This window comes from Panthera tigris, chromosome A3, assembly GCF_018350195.1.
Source record: "Panthera tigris isolate Pti1 chromosome A3, P.tigris_Pti1_mat1.1, whole genome shotgun sequence".
Taxonomy (NCBI): Eukaryota; Metazoa; Chordata; class Mammalia; order Carnivora; family Felidae; genus Panthera; species Panthera tigris.
Window position 1 is genome coordinate 25,256,568 of NC_056662.1, and position 25,405 is coordinate 25,281,972.

General features: G+C 39.0%; 1 protein-coding gene across 7 annotated transcripts in view; it reads right to left on the reverse strand.

Moving 5' to 3' along the window:
* The window catches only part of CBFA2T2 (CBFA2/RUNX1 partner transcriptional co-repressor 2), a 141,345-nt gene that overhangs the window by 24,514 nt on the left and 91,426 nt on the right, over window positions 1-25,405 (reverse strand). For 4 of the 7 annotated variants that reach the window (XR_006215516.1, XM_042980601.1, XM_042980600.1 and 1 more), the window contains 5 exons: window positions 17,663-17,806; window positions 12,912-13,153; window positions 6,273-6,362; window positions 1,602-1,804; window positions 285-538 (listed from right to left, as the gene is read on the reverse strand). Coding sequence is in view for 6 of the 7 variants with exons in the window: in XM_042980601.1 (XP_042836535.1) it covers window positions 285-538; window positions 1,602-1,804; window positions 6,273-6,362; window positions 12,912-13,153; window positions 17,663-17,806 (933 nt within the window). In the remaining variant the exon portion in view is untranslated. The remainder of the gene's footprint in view (window positions 1-284; window positions 539-1,601; window positions 1,805-6,272; window positions 6,363-12,911; window positions 13,154-17,662; window positions 17,807-25,405) is intronic. The other 3 variants (XM_042980604.1, XM_042980603.1, XM_042980602.1) reach the window with 2 other exon arrangements.

The following is a 25,405-nucleotide window of genomic DNA, read 5'->3' on the forward strand; positions in this document are numbered from 1 at the left end:
AGAAAAAGTGGTATCTCCTTATCCTTAAATATTTCACTGTGTATTTCCTAAAATTTACCGAGTCCCACTTCTATAATATAAGAATAACAGTAACAAAGTATGAAGGGAGATCAATTTCAAATGAAATCAATACAACTGTAACATTCCTTTTTATGTATAATATTGTTTTATCTATCAGTGGAAAAAAGCGATGATTGTATTATTTTGCTTTACAACTGAGTAGGAAAGAAACGCAAAGATTCAATCTGAATTTCAACCATTACCATGCTGCTCATGTCACTTACTAAGATTGTGGTGTCTATCACGAACTTCTCGATGTTCTAGCATCTTATTGGGCTCACGATACAGGTGTGAAGTTGCAATATCTTCTAACGTGTAGTGCTGAAGAGGTGGAGGAGTAGGATGGAACTGGCCCCCAGGATTCATGAGAGGCACAGTGAGGGCAGGACTGTGCCGGGGAGCAGGGCTGATGGTGCACACTCTCTTGGCAGGAGGCTCGGGAGGAATTGTATCTCTTTCAAAACCGCTCTCTTCCCTCCTTTAGAAGAACCGGAAGTACATATCTTAGCCCATACACAAGTGTTCATACAAACATGTCCTGAGTACCTACTCTGTGTTATGTATTGTGCTATGTACTTTCCCAAACAGGAAGATGATAAGGAAAGGTCTGACATAAGGCATGAACCGAAATGTCTCCAGAGGCCAGGCAGAAAACAAAATTTTCAACACTGTTAAAATATTGCTTCCTGGGGCGCCTGGGTGGCTCAGTCGGTTGAGCGTCCGACTTCAGCTCAGGTCATGATCTCGCGGTCCGTGAGTTCGAGCCCCGCGTCGGGCTCTGTGCTGACAGCTCAGAGCCTGGAGCCTGTTTCAGATTCTGTGTCTCCCTCTCTCTCTCTGACCCTCCCCCCATTCATGCTCTGTCTCTGTCTCAAAAATAAATAAAACATTAAAAAAAAAAAATTGCCTCCTTGACTAATACTTTCACTCATACTGAAATTTCCAGAATAAATTAACACAATTTCAATCTTCAAAGTAAAGGCGACTCATTACCAAGTAACAATTACTAATTGTTATACTTATTATTAGACTTCACACATCAGAAAAAATGCTTTGGACAAATTTTATTTCTGATGGTTCTGGAGCAGTGCACCCATAGAATGCCCTAGAGCAGAATCTCTCACTAGGGGTATACAGAGTCATCTGAAGAATTTATGAAAAATATTTGTGTCTGGGAGCCACACCTATAGATTTGAGAAACATTCTGGTCTCTGATATTGGGACAGCGCAAAGCCAACCTTAGAAATTCTGAGTCCAGCAGCCGCTCTGGAAAGCAGTGTGGAGGTTCCTCAGAAAATTAAAAATAGACCTACCCTATGACCCAGCAATAGCACTGCTAGGAATTTATCCAAGGGATACAGGAGTACTGATGCATAGGGGCACCTGTACCCCAATGTTTATAGCGGCACTCTCAACAATAGAAATTCTGAGTCCATACCTATATATAACCACAGTAATTAAATTCTCTTTCTTTCACAAGTAAAGAGGAAGCTTAGAGTAATTCCAGAAAAGCAAGGACAACAAAGCACTTCTCTGCTCACCTCTCCGGACTGGGCCTCTTCCCGTTTCCATGCACTTCCATGAGCAGCTCAGAAGAGTCAGCAGGTGACGCGATACTTGTGTTGAGCAGAAGGTGTTCGTGTTGAGCCAGGTATTGGGATGGGGTCTGCTTGGCGGCTCGAGCACAGTGCAGCAGTTCTCGCTGCAGCAGGGGCAGATTGGCCTTGAAAAAAAGAGGCAGGGGCTGGAAGGCAGTTTTCTAGGTGTTGGGCCCCACACAACAGAGCTCAGCACCTCAAAAGACTTTCACAAACAAGACGACACAAGACAAAAGCCCTTCTCATCAGCCTGATTTTCATATGCCTCTCTAAGAGTAAAGTGACATCTAAAAGACTGAACTTGAATTACTGGCTACCTTGTCTCTTGTACCCACAAGGTGTAAATCCCCTCAACAGGAAGCCCGTGCTTTATTTACCTTTGTGGCCTAGTGTAGAGTCAAAGCTCAGTGAAGGTGTTGAACGTAAGAAGTTAAAACTTTATACATTTTTGGGGGCATCTGTCTGGCTCAGTGGGTAGAGCATACGACTTTTGATATCAGGGTTGTGAGTTCAAACCCCACGCTGGGCATGGAGTCTACTTAAAACTAAAAAAAAAAAAATTTTTTTTTTAATTTATACATTTTTCAAGACTTTGGCCAGTTAGAGAATTAGTACCATCTACACAGGGGTAGAAGAAATTCACTCCTTCCTCTATGATTATCAGTAAGTCGTGGATTCTCTCTGTCAAATTCCAACTCGTCTCTGACAGGACTGCTCAACTTTTTTTTTTTTTTCATGTTCTCTATGACAGCTGTCATGGAATTCTGGAAGTGGTAATTACTTTGGCTTGGTAGAAACATGGGGTTTTGAAGAAAGTATCAGGAGTGATGTAAATGATAGCAACAAGCCTTAGACTAAGCTCAGATGACACACAGGTAACCCAGGGGCAAAATCGATTTCTTATTGTGGCACCCTAGCTGGATCTATTTCCTTATTATTATTATTTTTTTTATGTTTATTTATTTTTGAGAGAGCACAACCAGGGGAGGAGCAGAGAGAGAGAGAGAGAGAGAGAGAGAGAGAGAGAGAGAGAGATACAGGATCCAAAGTGGGTTCTACGCCGAGAGCAGTGACCCGATGCGGGGCTTGATCTCACGAACCGCGAGATCATGACCTGGGCTGAAGTCAGACGCCCAACTGACTGAGCCACCCAGGGGTCTCTTTTTCCTCATTTTGTAAAAGGATAATTAACTATGTACTTATTATATTTCCTTCTCAAAATTAGAAATCTTTAATGGGGACAAATCATAAAACAAACCCTATATATCTCTAAACTTCACTCTTCATATGTAAAATGTACTTTTCCTATATTCCCTTTATTAAAAGAAAATAAAGAATTATTATACTTTTCTTCCCAAATTTAAGAACAATTCAGACTGAGTACATAAAAGATGTCTTTATCTCAAGGGAAACAGATGAACAAGTAAATGGAGAGTTTTAATAGATGTGAGTAGTCACCCCTTTACCGAGGGTTAATTTAGCAGGCACCATAATTAGTGACTCTCTTAAAGCAGAAATAAATTGAGAAAACCCAAACGTTAGCCAAAAAACTGCCATAACGACCTATCTCATGCTGTTTTCCAAAACAACAGAGTTAAGAATAGGGAATGTGACAATATAAAATACTTTTTAAGTCTGTTCTATAGCCTTCATCTTATAACAACTGTTAAAAAAAAAAAAAATCTTAACTGAAAAAAATACTGTGTAAAATATCTTTTACATCTGTGACATGTGCCCTTTGATGAATTTTTTTTTTAATGCTAATTATTTCCTATTAACACAAATTTCACAAATCTTGGTTCCGGAGTCTTAGGGGAAATAATTGTCTGTTGGCTCTGACATACAGCAAAGAGACCAAGATAGAAGCAGCACAGCTGTTTCGGGGCTACAAAGCCACCACAGACTGAGGCAAAGCTTCAATGCTATCAAAACAGAGCCACACACAGCCTGGGCCCCTGACACCTAAGCATTTTCCTATTTGTTTGCTCTACTCTCATTTTAAAAGATTTAAAAAACTGGTAACAATACCTCAATAAGTTGACCCATCTTTCTGATGCTATTATTTTTTTTTTAGGAAGTGAAGGCAGAAATACAGGTAAAAGGGGCATATTTATTTGGCCGGGTGTATTAGACTTTGTGAGTCAAGATGCAAAAGTGAAGATATCGTGTGGGTCTCAAACAGTGTATAAAAAAGGTCAGATAACAAACGGAGTATAATTTTTTGTAGTATCAGTCTCCTACTAATGAAAAGAATGGAATGCATTTTGTTGGGGGGCTGGATTGAGGATAACATTTAGCTTAACTGGGGCTCAGAGTCAGTGTTCCCTATTACAAATCGATTACAAACGTGCACCTGTAAAAATTATTCTTCTTGGGGCACCTGGCTGGCTCAGTCAGTAGAGCATTCAACTCTTGATCTCAAGGTGGTGAGTTTGAACCCCACATGGGTGTAGAGTATAAAAACAAACAAACAGACAAACAAACAAACAAATTCTTCTCTCTAGGGCTGTATGAAACCATTTGGTGAGCTAGTCTGGGGGTCACAGGTTTCCAAACTATGCTTGGTCTAGAACACCCTGGTATTTGACCCTAGTCTTTCACTGCTGGGGAGCTACTTTATACTTTGGCAAGTTATAGATAAATGATACCAATGCAAAATAATTACTATCTATGGACATGAATAAAATTATGTCCAATAGAGGTTCCAATGACTTCACTTGTGCTCTCTATAGAAGCCAATTTTACTTCTGGTTGCACATTCATGTCAATAATCCTGACCTATATAAATGTGTCTGTTCTTTGGATTCTCCCCTGAACTGGTTGTAACATGTTATTGGTTCCTTCATTAATGAGTTAAAGAAAATCTTTGACACAGGTTCATCTTTTATTGGTACTAGTCAGAATGTTACCTGTTTTGTTGCTGTTTGTTGTTTTCAAAAATTATTGTATAAAAGGGAAAAGGCAGTAACTTTACCATGGGAAAGCATGGTAGATAGACACTGCCTTCACCAAGTGATCAAAGTCAACATCACCAATTAGAAGACCGATTAACATCTCCGTCTACAAAGAGAATGCAGTGATACCATGTAACCTGCTCTTGCTGCCTAAGATGCATAACCTGTTCCTCATCATGAGGAAGCTTCAGAAAAATCCAAAGTGAAGTACCTTCCATAAAATAACTACCCTGAACCATTCAAACTGTCAAAGTCATAAAAGTCTGAGAAGCTATTTCAGATTAAAGTGGACTAGAGAAACATGACAACGAAATGCAAGATGTGATCCTGTATCAGATATAGGACCACACAAAAAAGCTTTTCTTTCACTGTAAGAGACATTAGTGGGACATTTGGTGAAACATGAATAAGGGCTGTGGATAATAGTGCTTTATCAATGTTAATTTCTTGATTTGTTAATTATACTAGAAAGTATTGAGATGTATCATGTCTGCAGCTTATTCTTAAATAGTTCTTTTTTAAAAAAAAATTTATTTATTTTTTAATATTTTTAATGTTTATTTATATTTGAGAGAGAGAGAGAGAGAGAGAAAGAGAGTGCGTGAGCAGGGGAGGGGCACAAAAAGAGACAGAATCTGAAGTACGCTACAGGCTCTGAGCTGTCAGCACAGAGCCCAACGTGGGGCTCGAACTCACAAGCCTTGAGATCATGATCTGAGCCGAAGTCAGATGTTCGACTGACTGAGCCACCCAGGTGCCCCAAAAGATTTTATTTTTTAAGTAATCTCTATACCCAACGTGGGGGCTCCAACTTGCACACCTGAGATAAAGAGTCGTATATATGTTCTATCGACTGAACCAGCCAGGCACCCCTCAAATATATGAGGGAAAAAATAATTACAAGACAAAATAATAATAGAGATGTGATAAAATAGTAACATGTAGAGAATGTGACTAAAGAGACGGTGGTACAGTCTACAGGAAGTTTACTGTACCATATTGCAACTTTTCTAGGAGTATGAAATTATTTTGAAATAAAACACTTTTTTTAAAGGGCATATTACATATAAATTTAATACTGCCTTACTTCTCAGGTAAGTACAATTCTGAACAACGTCTCCCAAAAGTTATGTTCTAGGGAACATTAATTCCAGAGGACCTAATCAGAAGCTAGACTAACTGGGGTTGGGGAGACAGCAACATTGTCTTTCTGTATGCTCTTCTGTTCTTAGGATAAGCGGGAAGTGCAAGGCCTCTCCTTTGTCTGACAGCCTTCTCAGAAAACACACACACTTTCCCCACTGGCCGCAAACAAAAGATTTAATGTTCAGTTACTTTCTCTGCTAAAAGCCCAGCCTCCAAACCATCCACACACTCACCATCAGCCCACTCACCTCCTGCTCCCCACCTGCTATTATGTGTTATTAGCAGTATCTGCATATGGACCACAACTCAAGGCTTCTGTAATTCCCATCCTACCAAGTGTGAATAAGGCATATCTGCAGACCACACTCCCATTCCTCTTAGGAGACTCAAATAAAATAAAGATATGAAAATGTGTGGCAAGCTACCCTGGCTAGGATCACAGAACAGGGATCAGCAGCAGGAAAACTTGAGGAAATGCTGAAGATAAATTACATTCAGTAATTATAAAAATTACCTTGAGGAATGGAATCACAAAAGGACGAAGAGGAAAGTTTGTAGCCTCTTGGAGCTTGCAATGGAATTCTTCAATTGTTACTGTTGAGTTCTGAAAAGACAAATAACACTGTCAATTTCTAAAACTGGATACTGTCTTCCCAATACAAATCTAATAGTGCTAACTCTTTTTAAATCAAGGAAAAGGATAATCCCAAGAACACCACTGTAAACTCAGGTCCCTCTCAAAGGTTAAACAAATTGTTTCCTTTATGAATAAAGTGTGGCCTCATTGATTTTCTTTTCTTTAATACCCTAAACCTAAACTGTCCTCTGTACTCAGCTACTGCTTTCCTCAGCATTTGTGAAGAAGGCACTCAGGCCTCTCGAATCAAAGAGCTCATGGCAAGCCACCTTGGGTACCGGAAACCAAACCTACAATGTTCCCAGATGGGACAATCCTGAATGAGTCCAGGATATCAACTTCTGAAGTTCACTTCTTCATAGATCGTGCCCTCCTCCTAGCATCAGTTCCCTAAATATTCTAAAGAAATTTAAAAACAAACGAAAAAACCAAGGCAAAACAATCAGTGCCTTCTACCTTCAAGTGGTCTGCCTGCATATGAGAGAACCTGGAAACAGGCACACGCCCACCGGGAAGGTTGTAGTTATTTCCCGTAAGGTTATTAGCACTTCCCATGTATTTTTTCAAAAGTCTAGCTTTAAATAGGGTTCTTAGCTCCTCTGCTCAGGTGAATGTACAAATAAAAATATTTTCCTCAAAGTTCACAAAATATTTTTATTCAATTCCCTAAAACACAGTATAATACCAAGTTAAAGAACAAACCTGGCTGGGCATTATTCTTGATTCCCTGAGAGAACAAGTACCACTTCTAGGGATTTTATTTTATAAAATCATCAATGGTTCAAAGCTGTAACAAGTACCACACAGATTATTTATCAACACAATACTGCTTCTTGACAATAAGGAACAGAAAACATTAAGGTCCACTACCAGGAAGTTGCATTAAAAATGATGGTACAGAAGGGGCACCTGGGTGGCTCAGTCAGTTAAGTATCTGACTTCAGCTCAGGTCATGATCTCATGGCTCATGAGTTTAAGCCCCACATGGGGCTCCCTGCTGACAGCTCAGAGCCGGAGGCTACTTTGGATTCTGGGCTCCCTCTCTCTCTGCCCTCCCCCACTCACACCTGCCTCTCTCTTTCTCTCTCTCTAAAAAAAATAAATACATAAATATTAAAATATTCAAATATTCAAAAAGAATGATGGTACATGGGGCGCCTGGGTGGCTCAGTCAGTTAAGTATCTGACTTCGGCTCAGGTAATGATCTTACGGTTTATGAGTACAAGCCCCGCGTTGGGCTCTGTGCTGACAGCTCGGAGCCTGGAGCCTGCTTCGGATTCTGTGACTCCCTCTCTCTGTCCCTCCCCTGCTCACACTCTGTTTCTCTCTCTCTCTCTCAAAAATAAAATAAAAAAAAAATTTTTTTAGAGGAAGAAAAATTAATTAATTAATTAAAAAAAAAGAATGATGGTACAGTCATACATCAGAACACTAAGGGAACAGGAAAGACTATATGCATTAATAAGGAAAGGTGTTTACAATATACTGTGAAATGAAAAACCAGAAAAAGAGCAGCATGCTTTCCTATAAGCCATTTATGGAAATTACACACACACACTTATATAGTATCTTAAGTGCCTAAAAAGACAAGTACAACAGCACTTATTTCTGGATATGAAATTATGTTGGATTTTCCAAATATATCACACTAATATTTGGTAAAAATTAAAAATATTTCCTTTTAGAGAAAAGAGTATATCAAATTAAACGATGTTAAAGTATTTGAAGCTTATCTCATTTCACATCAATACTTTTTTTTAAAGAATTTACTTTCTTTTTATTTTTTAAGTTTTTACGAGTGTGAACAGGGGAGGGGCATAGAGAGAGGGAGACAGAGGATCCCAGGGAGACTCCATGCTGTCAGTGCAGAGCCTGACATGGGGCTCCCTCGCACAAACTGCGAGATCATAATCTGAGCTGAAACCAAAAGTCACTTAACCGACTGAGCCACCCAGGCGCCCCAGTGACAGTTTTATTGATCTCTCACCAATCTTGATATCTTATTTGCTAGGTTAGAATGTTCAAGATCACGCTGAATTGAAGAAACATTCTTTTGTTTTTTAGAAAAGACATTCTCATCTGATTCCTAGTATTAGAGGGAAAGCATTCAAAATTTCACAAGCATGAGGCTTGCTGTAGGTTTTTTGTAAGATAACAACTATCATCAGATTAAGAAAGTTCCTGCTCTAATTGTTTTGCCAAGTGTTTTTTTAAAATAATGAATGGAGAGGTGCTTGGGTAGCTCAGTAGGTTAAGCGTCTGACTTTGGTCAGGTCATGATCTCCCCATCTGTGGGTTGGAGCCCCATGTCGGGTTCCGTGCTGAGAGCTCAGAGCCTGAAGCCTACTTCGGATTCTGTGTCTCCTTCTCTCTCTCTGCCCCTCCGCCACTCGCGCTCTCTCTCTCAAAAATAAACATTAAAAATTTTTTAAAAATAAAATAAAATAATGGATGTTAAATTCATGTAACACTTCTTTTTCTGCATCTTCTCCAAATAAATTCATAGTTTCAATACCAATTGCTATAGACTGAATTTTTGTGCCACTCAGAATTCCTATGTTGAAACCTAATTCCCAATGAGTTGGTATTTAGATGTGGAGCCTTTGGGAGGTGATTAGAGGTCATGAAGGCAGAGCTCTTAGGAACGGCATTAGTGCCCTTGTAAAAGAGACCTCAAGAGATCTCCCTTGCCTCTTCGGCATTGTGAAGACACAGTGAGAAGACAGCCATATAGGAACAAGGAAGTAGGCTCTCACAGAATACAAAATCTACTGGCACCACTTACCAGCTTCCAGAACTGTGAGATAAATGACTGTTGTTTATAAATCACCCAGTCATTGGTATTCTGTTGTAACAGCGTGAACAGACTGATTCAGGACACGGATTTTAATAAAATTCCCATTATATCAGAGTATAAATTAGTATAATATGTAGGAAAACCAATGGCCTTACATATTAAATTGGTATATATGCATACCTTATGAAATCCCAATTCCACTGTTCAGTGCAATGCTTGCACATGTGTACCATGTAAAAGAATGCTTACAGCAACATTATTTGCAATGGCTCCTATACAGAAAAGAGTTAATATAGCAGGTTTAAAACTGATAACCTTATTAAAGAGCACTTACAAGGTTGGGCCATTGGCTGGCACCTATGAATTTGGCTGATGAACAGTTTCCCATAAAGATATAAAACTTTCCCTAACCGAAAAGGTAGAAGCACCCCAGTGTACATCAATAGATGAATGCAAAAGATGAAGCCTACTTCGGATTCTGTGTCTCCTTCTCTCTCTCTGCCCCTCCGCCACTCGCGCTCTCTCTCTCAAAAATAAACATTAAAAAATTTTAAAAATTAAACAAAATAATGGATGTTAAATTCAAGTAACACTTCTTTTTCTGCATCTTCTCCAAATAAATTCATAGTTTCAATTCCAATTGCTGATGAAATACCAATTTCATCAAAAGATGAAAGCAAAATGTGGTATATACATGCAATGGAATCTTTTCAGCCAAAAAAAGTAGAAAAATATGATAAATACTATAACAGGGATGAACCTTGAGGATAATTACACTAGTCAAAATAAGCAACAGAAAGACAAATACTGTATGATTCTACTTATATGAGGTAGCTAGAGTAGTCAAGTAGAATCGTGGTTGATAGGAACTGAAGGGTAAGTAAGGGATGGGGAGTTATTGTTTAATGGCACAAAGTGTCAGTTTTGCATGATTTAAAGAGTTCTTGAGGTGGATAGTAGTGATGGTTGCACAACAATACACTTAAATCACTGAATTATACACTTAAAACTGGGTAAGTTGGTTGTTATGTGTATTTTTACCACCTACTGATGATTATCATTGGGAAAAAAAAAAATTAACCTGAGAATGGCCATTTAAAGGACACAATTGGTTACATGTACATACAAATACTTCTTCAGCTATAAAAAAAATTTTGACGGGGCGCCTGGGTGACTAAGTTGGTTAAGTGTCCAACTTCGGCTCAGGTCATGATCTCACAGTCTAGGAGTTCAAGCCCCACATCGGGCTCTGTGCTGACAGCTTAGAGCCTGGAGCCTACTTCAGATTCTGTGTCCCTCCCTCGCTCTGCCGCTCACCTGCTCCTGCTCTGTCTCTCTCTCTCTTAAGAATAAATAAGACATTAAAAAAAAACAAACAAACCAAAAACAAAGTTTAAAAAAAAATTGACTTCTTTTCTGTTTTTCTTTTTTTTTTTGCAAATGAGGGCTATCATTTTTTCTTTTACTCTTGAAATTATCTTCAACCTTAGACTCCACTTAAAGTTGGGGCGCCTGTGTGACTCAGTCAGTAAAGCATCCGACTCTTGATCTCGGCCCAGGTCACGATCTCACAGTTTGAGAGTTTGGGCCCCACATCGGGCTCTGCACAGATGGTGCAGAGCCTGCTTGGGATTCTGTCTCTCCCTCTCTCTCTGCCCCTCACCTGCCTGTGCTCTCTCTGTCCCAAAATAAATAAATAAACTTAAAAATATATATACAGAGTTGTGCCTAAATCTGTTGCTAGAATTGGTATGACATGCTGATGTCTGCTTTGCTTACCATTATGTTCAAACTCATTTTGACATTTAAAGCCCAATTTTATTACTCTAGATCTAGTAGCGTAAAATTTGACCAAAAACATTTTTCCCCTAAAAACAAAAATAAAAAAAACCTTCCTAACTGATAAGGGGGGCTACTGTGCCTAGACAGTGTTTTTGCAAACATTGAGGTTTCTGCTGAACATTGATTTTTCCTTCTGGGAATTTGGAATTTCAGCAGGTGCTGGCAAAGACTGCCTATGTACCCAGACTCAAGTAAAAACCTTGGGCATGGAGTCTCGAATAGGCTTTCCTGGGCAAAAGCATCACACATATGTCACTACATTTTCACTGCTGGGGGAAGAGTGAGCTCTGTGTGACTATTTATACAAGAGAAGAGCATAAGGAAGCCTGCACATGGATTCCACTAGATTCCAACAGTATCTCTTTCCTTTATGATCCAGCTGTGTAACCTTATGCCTCTGTAATAAATCTTAGTTGTGAGCACAGCTATATGCCAAGTCCTGTGAATTCTTTTAAGAAATTTCAGAACTTGGGGGTTGTATTAGGTTCTTTGACTATGCCTCAAAATGCAAACAACTCAAATGTCCATCAAGAGCAAAAAGTACAAATTGTATTCCTACAATAAAATACTATATAATATAGCAATGAAAATGAACAACTTAAAAAAAAAAAAAAAAAAAAAAGAACAACCTAACAGCTCTAAAAAGCAAAAGGGATTAAATCTGAAATGATGAAAAAGTCATTTATCACACTCTGCCTTGTATGAAAGTTGTTTCTTCTACACTAGACTGAGAAATCTGTTAAGTTATTCAACTTTTTAGTCTCAGACTCCTCTAATTTATGTGGGTTACATCTATCAATAATCCCAATATTAATAATTAACTTCAGAATTTGGAAACCATTTATTATTAACCCATTTCAAAATAATTGCATTTTCCCCAAAAATGTAGTAGGAAGAATGGCAACGTAATTACAGTTTTGCAAATCTTTTTGGTATCTGGGTTATTAAAAGACAACTGGGTTCTCTTATCTGCTTCTGCATTTAATCCATTTCAACAGCCTGTATCATGCAGCTTCGAGAAAATTCTACTGTATGCTCCTTAGAGAGTAAGAATGAAAATGCAAGGAACATCTTAATATTATTATGAAAATAATTTTCACCTTCAGAAGTTCCAGGAAGGGTCTGGGGAATCTCAAGGGTCCCTGATTACACTTTGAGAACTACAGCATTAAGGCTTAGTAACGTGATTCACTTTTACATAGGTAGAGCCTAACATGCAGAACCATGAGGTGCTTTTTCAAGAGGTAAATCTTGTAGAATTCAATTTACAAACATAGGGAACTGTCAGTACTTTCCTTATATACAGTGATACCCAAACCCCACCCAGCTGTCTATGTCAGAAATTACTGCCTTATACCATCATGGGGTTCACCATACTCCTCGTACAAAGAAAAACTATGTGTGGCTTGAAAATTCTACAGAAACTATATTTGCATGAAGAGCTGAAGAATGTAATCCCTTTGACACTATTTAAACCACGAGACTTATAATTTTACAAACTATTATCCTGAAAATTAAACTCCCTGTTTTTCTTTTCTCTCAGGTTTGAAAACAACGCACCAGGCACTGAATATATTAAGTAACAAAACCTTGCATTAGCTTGGTTGAACCTCAGTAGCCTGTTGAAATTCAGTTGACGACGAATTCAAAGCTGCTTCTTGGAATTAAATCAACGTAATAAGAAATAATAAGCTAAACATTATAGACTTGTTTCCTTAATAAGTATTGTTATCCATAATTGAAATCCACAATTCCACAGGTTTATATGAGTTATATAATAACTAATCTAGTCTGCATATTTTGCCATGTTGCTCCAGGTTTGCTGGCTTTGGTTCTGAGCCACATAGATAGCTGTGGACAGTGATGCCGTACTTACCACCAGTGCTAGAACAAGAGTCCGCACCTTCTCCCCAATCTCAGGTGAGATGTCATTGCCAAACTGTTGCAGTGTGGTAAGGAAGCGTTTCAACTTGCTGAGCTGCCGAGCACCACAAGTGGCTGGCAACTGTTGATTTGTTAGTGCAGATGATGTGGAAGAGGCAGGACCATTGCTGAATCTCTGTGGTGGTGACGGGGCACCATTCAGGGTAGGAGGAGAATGGTTGATGCCATTGCTTACTAAAAGAAAGCCAAAATGAAAGACTCTGTTTAAGTGCAAAACACACAGGTCTTTGTTAATTTCTTCCTGTTTGCATTAACCTTCGTTTATTCATTTGAATTTTGTAAAGCACATATTAAGAATATACAAGAAACTGTTTCTGCCCTCAGTGAGACTACTACATAGGAAGACAGACTACCAGGTCAAAAATCTTAACAGAATAACACAGACGTGTTAAAATAAGAGTACGGAGTGCTGTAAGAGCTTGGAGAAAGGCTATCTAACTATAGATGCTATGGAGCCGGGGTAGGTAAAGATTTCCTGCAACAGGTACTGCAGAAGCTGAGTCTGGTAGGATACGTATTTCCAGTGTACTGGACACTTAAGCGCACAAATGCGTACCTTTCGTGTGACATCTCCTTCCTGATCTTAGGGTTCCAAAGAAGTTAAGCAATCAGTTACAATGTAGCATGTGAATAGACAATCAGAAAAGAGAGTTCTGTTGAAGTGAGAAATGTTTTCTCTAGGCTATAGATTTAATGACCTTTTCCTGCAAAAAGGTATATAAGGTACACATCTCTTGGACCATTCAGAATATTCATGCCCATCACAGTCAGTTTCTCTCTGCTCCAACAGTGTGATATTAATAGTGCCAAATTCTTGATCATTCAATAAAGCATTTTCTAGACACTACACAGGACAACACACCAATTTCTGCTCAAATTATAATACATGTGATTGATTAATGAGAGTTTAATTAGTTTCCCCATCGTTCTTACTCATTTCTTGCTAGTTTCAATTTGCAACACCACCCTAGAACTAAGTTCTCCTTCTTCACTGAATGGTGAAATAAAATTACCTGGTGACTAAGCGTCAATAGATTTTCACTTAATCATACCCAGGCTTGAACATCTAGGAAGACGAAATTAAAACATATGTCTAAAAAACATAAGAAAAGAGCCCAATTATTTAATCTTTACCTAACTTAGAAAACTGACCATTTACTTATATTGGGCTTAACACCAAGTCATTAATCATGAAAAATCTTCCACGTCCCTCCTTCTGCCTCCATGCCGGTCATAGTTGGTCAGCCATACTGTTCCTACTCCTTGACTGATCCAGATTCAAATTTGATCTGGCAAACTTTTCCTCATCCTATATATGCTCAGGTATCACCTGTATCAAGAAACATTCTTTAACAGATTCTGTGGCTGCACATTAAGGTAAACCCTGATAGATTTAATAACTCTTCTCTGTGCTGCCTACAGATACTTCCATTATGGTACCTACTTACTTTTTCCAGATTTGCACTGTCTTAACAGACTGTGCACTTCTTTTTTTTTTTTTTTTTTTTTTTAATGTTTATTTTAGAGAGACAGAGCATGAACAGGGGAGGGACAGAGAGAGGGGGAAACAGAGAATCTGAGGCAGGCTCCAGGCTCTGAGCTGTCAGCTCAGAGCCCAACATGGGGCTTGAAGCCACGAACCATGAGATTGACCTGGGCCAAAGTCAGCCACTCAACCGACTGAACCACCTAGGTGCCCCAAGACTGTGCACTTCTTTTTTTTTAAATTTTTTTTTTTTCAACGTTTTTTATTTATTTTTGGGACAGAGAGAGACAGAGCATGAACGGGGAAGGGGCAGAGAGAGAGGGAGACACAGAATCGGAAACAGGCTCCAGGCTCCGAGCCATCAGCCCAGAGCCTGATGCGGGGCTCGAACTCACGGACCGCGAGATCGTGACCTGGCTGAAGTCGGACGCTTAACCGACTGCGCCACCCAGGTGCCCCATGACTGTGCACTTCTTAATGAACACTATGTTCTATATCTGTATATACTTTGTAGACTGTATATACCATAGATAAATAGATTGGCTTTGTTCATTAGCTAGCGAAGTGTAAGTGTTGAGGAAAAAGCTGCTGAATAATTCACTACATAAAAGACTAACAGCCTAAGAAAGAAAGGGCGAATTCTCCTCTGTATCTTTCATTAAAAGAGATCACTAGAGCTACTGGAAAGGAAAGCTCAATACTCAACCTCAGCAATCCAGAAAATTAGTTGCAATGGTCTGCTGTTTCTTTGTGTTCACAGAAAGGTCAATTGCCATCGGAGAGCTGCCCCTTTTGAAGCAATCCATAAATGGAATATATTACTGTGCTTTTAGCCACGCTGCTTTTTTCACAACCTCTTCAGTGAGAGCATATGAGCACATTTTCTGAAGTAAAATGAAGTAGTCAAATATGGAGGTAAAAAGGGCTAAATTTACGTGCAGATATATCTATTCCTATTGTCTGTATCTTGAAATCTGAATAACAGCCTAGGTTTAAATCTCTTCATTTCAAGACAGCACCTATATCTAAGAATGTAGAACTTTGAAATAGAAAATAGAATTTTAATTTTTTTTTTAACGTTTATTTATTTTTGAGACAGAGAGAGACAGAGCATGAATGGGGGAGGGGCAGAGAGAGAGGGAGACACAGAATCGGAAGTAGGCTCCAGGCTCTGAGCCATCAGCCCAGAGCCCGACACGGGGCTTGAACTCACGGACCGCGAGATCATGACCTGAGCTGAAGTCGGATGCTTTACCGACTGAGCCACCCAGGCGCCCCGAAAATAGAATTTTAAAAAGGATATTAAACTTCATTTCATTTCTAGTTCCAGACTGCTACAGTTGCCACTTACTCAATTTCAAATGTTTTGAAATATAATAATTAAAATTCCTATTAAAGCTGTACCACTTAGACTCTCTTGCCTTTTAAAACAATAAACACAAAAAACGTAAATGTTTGAGCAACGACAGTGTGTAAGCTTATGTAAAGGCATTTAAATAAGAAAATGCATATAGTGCCTAGCAGAGTGCTCTAATGCATTGTGGGTACTCCATAAACACTGAGTGTCCTCTGCTCTATGAGGCACAGTATCTGTGAGAGTCAACATGCACAGGCACAGAAAGGCAGAAAAATTCAGATTAAAATCTAGACACGTAAAGGTGCACCTGGGTGGCTCAGTTGGTTAAGTGTCCGACTTTGGCTCACATCATGATCTTGTGGCTCATGGGTTTGAGCCCTGCATCGGGCTCTGTGCTGACAGCTCAGGATCTTCTACCTCCCTCCCTCTCTCTCTCCCAACCTCGCTCATGACCTGTTTCTCTCTCTCTCAAAAATAAATAAACATTAAAAGAAAATTAAAAAACAATCCACACAAGTTAGTATGTATGCATGTAAGTCTAGATTTTAAATTGGGTCTTCTTTTGACTTTTGTTTATGTGTTTAACTATACATATAGGACTGATTGCTGAGTTACACAGGCTTTGTGAAAATTCAACTTTACTAAATACTACCAAATAATTTTCTCACATTCAAACAATGTAGGAGTGTTCAGGTAGCTCACCATATGCTCACCAAAGCTTGATATTACTTTCCATTTTGAACATTCTTGTATTACATTGGGTTTTAGTTTGCATTAACTTGATGCAAAGTTGAACATCTATTATATATTTATTGGCTAATGTAATCCTTTTTTTTAAGTGTTTGTTTATTTTGAGAGAGAGAGACAGAGAGAGAGAGAGAGAGAGAGAGAGAGAGAGAGAGAGAGAGATTCCCAGCAGGCTTTACACAGAGTACAAAAGCTGTATGTGGGCCCTGATCCCATGACTGTGAGATCATGACCTGAACTGAAATCAAGAGTTGGACATTTAGCTGACTGAACCACCCAGGCGCCCCTGGCTAATGTAATTCTTATGGACTGAATTATGCCCCCCTACAAATTCCTATGTTGTAGTTCTAATCCCCTGCATCTCAGAATGTGACTGTATTTGGAGACACAGCCTTTAAAGGTTACATGAGGTAATGTGGGTGGTCCGTAATCCACTATGATTATTGTCCTTATAAGAGGAAAGGACAGCAGGTATGCACATGCACAGAGGCAAGGACATGGGAGGACACAGCAGGAAGGGTGGCCATCTGCAGCCAAGGAGAGGGGCCTCAGAAGAAACCAAACCTGCTGACGCCGTGATCCTGGACTTCTATCCTCCAGAACTGTGAGTTTCAGCCAACCCGTCTGTGGTATTTTGTTGTGACAGCCCTAGCAAACTAATACAATATTCATTCTCTTTTGTCAAGAGCCTTACCATGGTAGTCCTGGAATAGTTTTAGAAGTTGTTTGGTAATTATATGAAATTTACATTGATTCCTATAAAGCAATATAATAATTTAAATTCATTTTAGAGCCAAGAAATTAAAATAGCTACTTAATAGCCAGAGTATGAAAACAAAGTATCTACACCACTAAATTTTCAAATGCCTAAATTAGCTAAGTACTATTCTCAGAGGGCAAAAGCAATTTATAAAAGAAATAACCATGTGTGTGTGTAACATGTATATGTACATATGCGTGTGTGTAGATATAAAATACCTTACAGCTATTTTGAAAATGTTGAATAGCATATGCAGAAGGCTTCGTAGCAGCCAGTCACTTAGATCTAAACATCACCCTGAACCACAAACCCAAATAAATTAAGAGGTCTCACATGCTGTTGGAGTAAATGACACTGGCCTGGGTCCCCCAGGATTTATTGGTGGGAGGGGTGGCATGGTGGGAGGTGAGGATCTTGACTGTATCTTCACTTCCACAGGCGATCCAGGCATTGCTGGCACTCTTTTCTCAGCACCAACTAAAGAGAATAAAAGGAATGGAGGTCAGAGTTGTCCACAAGGTAATAAAAATCCTAACAGTAATTTGAAATATGAAATATGAATACCAGTATATTTTCCTAGAGGACTGAGAAATTAAGAAGATGCTTATCTGAGTAGGCTGTATGGAAGGCCCTCAAAAGGTATCTACAGTAGTTCCCTTTCAGCCAGTTTCACTTTCCACAGTTTCAGTTACCTGTGGCCAACCATGGTCTGGAAACACATGATCGCCCTGAAAGACAGAGAGTCAGAAGGGCAAGAGTAGCCTAACATAAGGTCATCATGCCTGGGTCATTCGCCTCATCATGCAGGCATTTTGTTGTCTCACATCATCACAAAAAGAAGGGTAAGTACAGTACAAAAAGATATTCTGATAGAGGGGGAGAGACGGGGAAACCACAGTCACATAACTTATAGTATATTGTTATAATTGTTCTATTTTATTTTCATTTATTGTTAATCTCTTACTGTGCTTAACTTATAAATTAAGTTTTATTACAGGTATATGTATAGGAAAACACATAATATGTATTTAGGATTTGGTACTATCTGCAGTTCCAGGTATCCATTGGGGTCTTAGAATGTATCTCCTGTGGTTAAAGGCTGGGGGAGCAGGACGACTGTACCTCTGACTACCTTGAACTGTGAATATATGCTCATTTGGAAAAAGGGTCTTGGAAGATGTAGGTAAGGATCTTGGAAGGAGATCATCCTGGATTATTGAGGGGGGCTCTAAACCCATCATGAATGATACCCTCCTAGAAGAGCCGAAGGGGCACATACACAGAGGGAAGACTACATGAAGACGGACGTAGTTGCACAATGCAAGGGCAACGTGACCATGAAGGCAGAGACGGGAGTGATGCATCCATATGCCAAGGAATGCCAAGGACTGTCAGCAACCAGCAGAAGCTGGGAGACAGGTATGGACTAGATTCTTCCTCAGAAGTCCCAAGAAAGAACCAACCCTGCTTACACCTTGATTTTGGACTTCTAGCCCCCAGAACAGTGAGAGATTATTGTTGTCTTAAGCCACCCAATTTGTGACCTCTGTTATGGCAATCATAGGAAACTAAAACAAGCCAGCAAGGTCAAAGGGTAACATGACCTGAAAGTTAACAGTGAAGATAGTGGCTGAGAAAGGAAGAAACCAGGTTGCATATTCAGCTTATCTCAAATGCACTGTTTTTTGACTTCTTTTTTATAAATTCATCAAATAATAGGAGGAAAAAAGCTAACGTGGGACTGTCTAGACCAGTAGGCATCAATTGCACGGCAGGGAAACAGAATCATAATCAGTTGTATATAAATTACCACAAATGACAAAGTACTAAATTTTTATATATATTAACTAGGGATAAGCAGGAAAAAAGAGGTGGAGTCAACATCCCTGACATCAATCATGCAAATGTCATTTATGATGTACAGTATTTAAAAAGATGAAAAGTAGAGCTGAATCTAAACAAAGTACAGGCTAGTTCACCATGGGGACAATTCATAAGCAGCTGTTTGATAACGGTAGGGAACGACAAATTCCAGAAAAAGAAATTTGACAGATTAAACTTAATGACATCAGAAATAGGTCTGGACTAGTATCAACAGGACTGGAGCAATATTCTAAAACAGCTTCAGTTACTTTCCCCCGTTAAAAAGAACATGTTACATACTTGGTTAATAATAGGACCAGGGTCACCATAATCATCTTTAAACTGAACTGTGTTCCTCTCGGTAACTCCAGGTTTTTCATGTAAGTGCCATGTATTTATTCTCCAATAACTGTTGAATTCAATTTAAAGAACAAGACACGGATACACCAAAGGTTCAAATGAGACTGTTAAACCAAAGATTTCTTTCTGTGAGATCATAGCTGTAGACACAATACATTCATGACACTGGCAAAAAAGCCCATCTCTGCACATTTATGAGCATCTTTTAATGAGGAAAATATCACCAAATATTATTTTTATGCTTCCGTTTGCATTGGTCATATTTTGGAAAGAGATCTAATGAATACATAAAGTCTATCAAGTAATGTCCTCAAGTTACAAAACCCCTGACAAAAATGTGCGGCTCTCTGAGAGCCATGTGGGCAACACTCTGCCAGCTCGTCCCATCTCTCTGTCCAGGACATTTTCTTTGTGAAATTGATGGTCGTCCTGTCTGATTAGTGGACTAATGAGCTGTTGCGTTTGCCTTTTTCTTCTTGACAGTATTTTTCTCAATGCCCTTCAGAGAATGGTTGACATGTTTCCAGCTCTCCCATCTGGGGCCCAGCTTTCTGGAGTGTGGGGGGAGAGGGGAAGGAAGGAACTGACGGTTGTCTCGCACTATAATGTGTTGTGTATAGTGTGCAACAACCTAGAGGGAGCCTTTCTTCAGACCACCTGCCTTTACAGCAAGGGCGCCAAAGGCCCGAGGAGGACGTAACAGCAAGATGTGTTTTAACATTCAGCACTTGGCAGAATGAAAAACTGAGAGGAGCCCAACTGCAGAACACTGAATTATACACCAAGTGAAAGCTTAGATACTGGGCAAAACCCACCTCGCAGTGTACCGTTTACAGATTAAAACTACCCACATCTCTTGTTCACATCACTACTCATAAATCTGCAACACTAGTGTTGTAGCTCATGTTTCAATAACATCGACTAGTAGAAAAAACATGGGGTATGGAGGCTGAGAAATTTCATGTGAATTCTCATTCTGTTAGAACCTACATTACTTTTATTAAATCATTTCACCTTTCTCGGTCATTTCTAACAAATGTAAAGTAAGAGGTAATAAGACCTACCTGGTAGGAAACAGGTGAGGGTAAAAAACAATGCCTCAACTAGTGCTGGCTGGAGAAGGTACTCAGTAAACAGAAATGATGATTAGGAAACAGGAAGCCTAGTGTCAAGTTCTGGATATACCACCTAACTAGCTATGTGACCATGACCGAGTTAATATTTCCATAGAAAATGGGTACACTATCAACAGCTAATCCATCTAACCTCAGCGAGATTACATGGAATGATTCAAGAATTAACAGCTGCAAAAGCACCAAGTACCATGTAAGGGGGTATTTTTATTGGAGGCTGGGTGGCATGAAGGCACTTCATGGTGTGAGATCTATCCAAGTGGTTTACAACATGACAATACAGCAGCTGCTCAAATGGTGGATAAGGGGTACATTCCAAAGTAGGCATTTTAACCCTCTGATTGTTGGCTGTGCCATGCCTTTATGTCATCACTGTTACAGTGACTTCATTTCTGAATTTTTTTGGAACAGATACTCATGTTTTATATTCTAGCTGAATTCTTTGAAAAAACCAACCATATCTTGAGATCTTTTCAATGCCAGAGAACCTTAGATACAGTGCAAAGAGAAGAAATTCCTTTCTCTCAAGTGGCACTCTGAACCCATAAACACCACTGCTTGGAATATCAAAAAGAAATAAAGTCTTCAGTCCAAGAAAATCAAAATAACCCTTACTTTTGTCATAAAGGTTCAACTTGATTCTAAACATAGATTTTAAGATTCAGCGTAACTGATTTAGTCACTCTGAGTCTGTGCTTTGGTTATTTTGAAGACTTAGGTATATATGGCTTAAAAAATAAAACTCGAGGGGCACCTGGGTGGCTCAGTCGGTTAAGTGTCTGACTTCAGCTCAGATCATGACCCCGCAGTTTGTGGGTTCGAGCCCTAAATCAGGCTCTCTGCTGTCAGTGCAGAGCCTGAAGCCTGCTTCGGATCCTCTGCCTCCCTCTCTCTCTGCCCCACCCCTGCTCGAGCAGGCACATGTGCTCTCTCTCAAAATGAAACATTAAAAAAATAATAATAATAATGCATGACCACATGCATTTCCAATATCTCTAGTGGAACTAAAAGAAGAGCAAACATGAAAAAGTGTGTCTGAATGATGATTTTAGTTCTCCATCGTGCAATATGATGTGGATGTCATGAAAACAGAAAACTGATGAGAGAGAGAACACAGTAATGAACAGTTCTCTGTGTGACAGCAGAGCTTTTGTTCCTCACACAGGAATTTGAAGAATCAGACATGAAACTAAAGAGCAGAACACTTCTATAAGAGAAGTAATACAGAACATAAACACAAACATCCCAGATAAATATTACTTGAGAAGAATCCTGTATGTTAAACTGCCCATAAACAAAAGTATTTACAAAGCATTATAAACTGCTTTTACTTTTTTTTTTTTTTTTTTTAAGTTTATTTACTTATTGTGAGACAGCGCAAGCCGGGTAGGGGCAGAGAAAGAGAGAATCTTAAGGACGTTCTGCACCATCAGCGAGGAGCCTGATGCAGGGCCTCGAACCCCTGAAACGTGAAATCATGATCTGAGCCAAAATCAACAGTTGGAGAGGCTGAACCGTCTGAGCCACCCAGGTGCCCCGAAACTGCTTTTAAAAAGTTCTAAAAAATTACTTTGAAGCAGAAAACAGAAAAAGAAATAGAAGAGGTGTAAATATGAGATAAGAAAAATGCAATTATGTCAGGAGAAGGACTTCCTAGACTACTGGAAAGAAGAGAAACTCCCAGGGCTACAAGGAAAAAGTATGTTTAGGTAAAAGAAGGTGAACTTGATGTGAAAAATGCTTTATCACTTACTAGTTTTGTGTGGTAATGATTTTCCTCATGTGTTCCTAGGATAACACATCAAAAACAAGGTTCTGTGAGGGGTACCATAACATATATAATAATGGCCATACAGTACGTACTTACTTGAATTAGATTACAAATCTATTAAAATAATTTTATTTGGCCATTGAGATGTTTATGTATGCTGAGTTTTGGGTAGAAGATATGGTCAAGTGCTCCTGATTATCATCACTGAGAAAAATGAGGTGAATATAGATCTTTCAGATCAATAGAACAGGAATACTGATCACTCCAAACATGTTGACCAAGGAAGTCATTCTATTTCTTAAAAAAAAAAAAAAAAAAAAAAAAGACTCCTTACTAAGAAACTATGGGAAGGTTTAAACCTTTTAAACCTCTAAATCTTTGGGGGCAGAGGCAAAACCACCTAATTTTCTTTTCTATATATTTATATGGTTCAGAAATCAGCATGATATAAAAAGAAATACCTGTTCTCCTGTCCCTACCTACCCCACCTCAAAGGTAACCATTTTATTTTCGTCAAAAACAATTTTTTTTAATGTTTATTTATTTTGGAGGGGAAGGAGAGAGTATCTGAAGCAGGCTCCAGGTTCTGAGCTGTCAGCACAGAGCCCAACACGGGGCTCGAACCCACGAACCGCGGGATCATGACCCGAGCCGAAGTCGGATGCCCAAATGACTGAGCCACCCAGGAGCCCCCATACGTAACCATTTTAATTAATTTTTTGTGTATCCTTCCATTCTTTTTCCATGCACAGATGAGTAAACACGAATATAAATTCCTATCCCACCCCCGTTTATAAAAAAGAAAGCATAATGATGTTAAATTGAATGTCCCCAGTAATGGCCTCTCTGCATCCACCCCATTTGCAATGTATCCAGAAGTGGGATCTATTTCCCTATTCCCAGAATCTGGCTAGAGCCTCTGACTTGCTTTGACCAACACAAGGCGATAGAAGTGACAGAGTGCCAGTTCTGAGCCTCTCTTGGAATCCTGACCCAGCCATGAAGGCAAACCCAGACTCCTCTGCTGTAGGATGACACCACATGGAACAGAGATGAGTTGTCCGAGCTAAGGCCAGTTGACCCCAAACACGTGAGAGCCTATCCTAGGGAGTCTGGTCTGCAGCTAGCTGACTGCAGACATACGAATAAGTAAGAACAACCAAAAGCAGAACAACTGCTTGACTCACAGTCATGAGCAAAAAAATCAACACTGTTTTAGACCACTAGGTTTTAGTGTGGTTTGTTGCACAGCAGTAGACTAGTAGGCAACGGATCTATACCACAAACTGTACTGCTCCTTGGTTTTTTTGTTTTTCTTTTGTTTTGTTTTACAATTTCAAAATATGTACTGCAATGCTTAATTCCACAACCTTTTGTTGCTAACAGATGTATGATAGTCCACTGTGTGGAAGTACCACAGTTCATTTAAACAATCCTCTATTGAGAAATAATTGGATTATGTGTTATCATTTGTAGCTGAATTTTGAGGCTCTCTAGATCCCATGCTACTGACTATCCTGTATTTGCCAGGCTTTGGGAAAGAGACAATAGAAGATAGGGCCTTGATTAAGGTAAACATATATATTGAAACGTTTGCAAAGTACTAAGAAAATAAAAAGTAGAAACATTACCATGTGTGAAGGCCAAGGACGTCTTTACAGAGCAATAAGTAGTTCAGTGGGAAGGCTACATGAGCTTGCCAGGTAGCACATAAGGACAAAATCATGAAAGATATGGTTTAAATAGTGCCCCTAAAGTTGGGATCAGAACCAAGGAAAACATCAGAAAAAAAAGATTTCCTTGTCTACAGTCTCTCTTTAACCATTGCCAAAAATAGGGAAATATTCTGAATGCGTAACTGTCAGATGAGAAACATTTCCAAGATTGACAATTCTAATCTGCTAAAGTTAGAGGAAAGAACATCGAAATTACTGTTGCACTTGTAGGCTTGTAAGGCTGGCTAAATTGATTGTGTGCATAGCACCTGCTTAAGGATGAACATTTCTCTTCCATGTAGCTCTGCCATGAACCTGACAACACATCCAACTTTCTAATAACATGCAGGCTTCACATGCAGAGACAGCCAGGAATAACTGTTTACAATGACAGATAATTTATCATTCAACAAAAATTGAGGCATAAGGACTCAAGTAAGAAATGACCAAATGATGCTTTACAAGGGATCTTGAAGACAGAGAGATCCATTAAAACAAAATTAATACTTTACTGTATACTAAAAATAGATTGGAAAATATTTTTTTTCCATTCCACATTTTTAAATACATAAAGTTAATTTATCGAATACATTCTTATAGTTCAGGGATCAGTAAATTTTTTCTGCAAAGGCCAAGACAGTAAATATTTCTGGCTTTGTGGACGATATATGGTGTGTCACAACTATTCAACTTTGCTGTTACAGCACACTCTAGACAATGCAAAAAGGAACAGGTGTGGCTGTGCTCCAATAAAACTTTATTTACAAAAATACCAGTGGCCATAGTTTACTGACCTCTGCAAAGGCTGATTAAAGAACTGACAAATTAAATTTCTAATTCTTAGTTTATTTCTATGCGTGTAAAATCTATTTTGCAGCTTCCACTGAAGTGGTTCATTTGAATAACATTTTTTATTCTCTTAAGACTGGATATAAAGACAATTTACGTACTGACCTCCAAGAAAAATAACATACAAAAGTTTATTTAAAAACAGGGAAAATTATTTTTTAAAGAAAACATTATTTGAAGACAGAATACTAACAACTGAAGTCAGAGCTAGCTGAGGAGTTACAAAAATGATGCTAGTTATCTGATGTTCTTCCAAAAACAGACAGACCTATAACTAAGAGAAGAACCTCAAAGATGACTACCTAACTGTGAAGGATCACTTGCTTCATGAGGATGCTAATTTTTCCCCTAGTCATCCCTCCTTTCTCTATCTTCTATAAGTGCC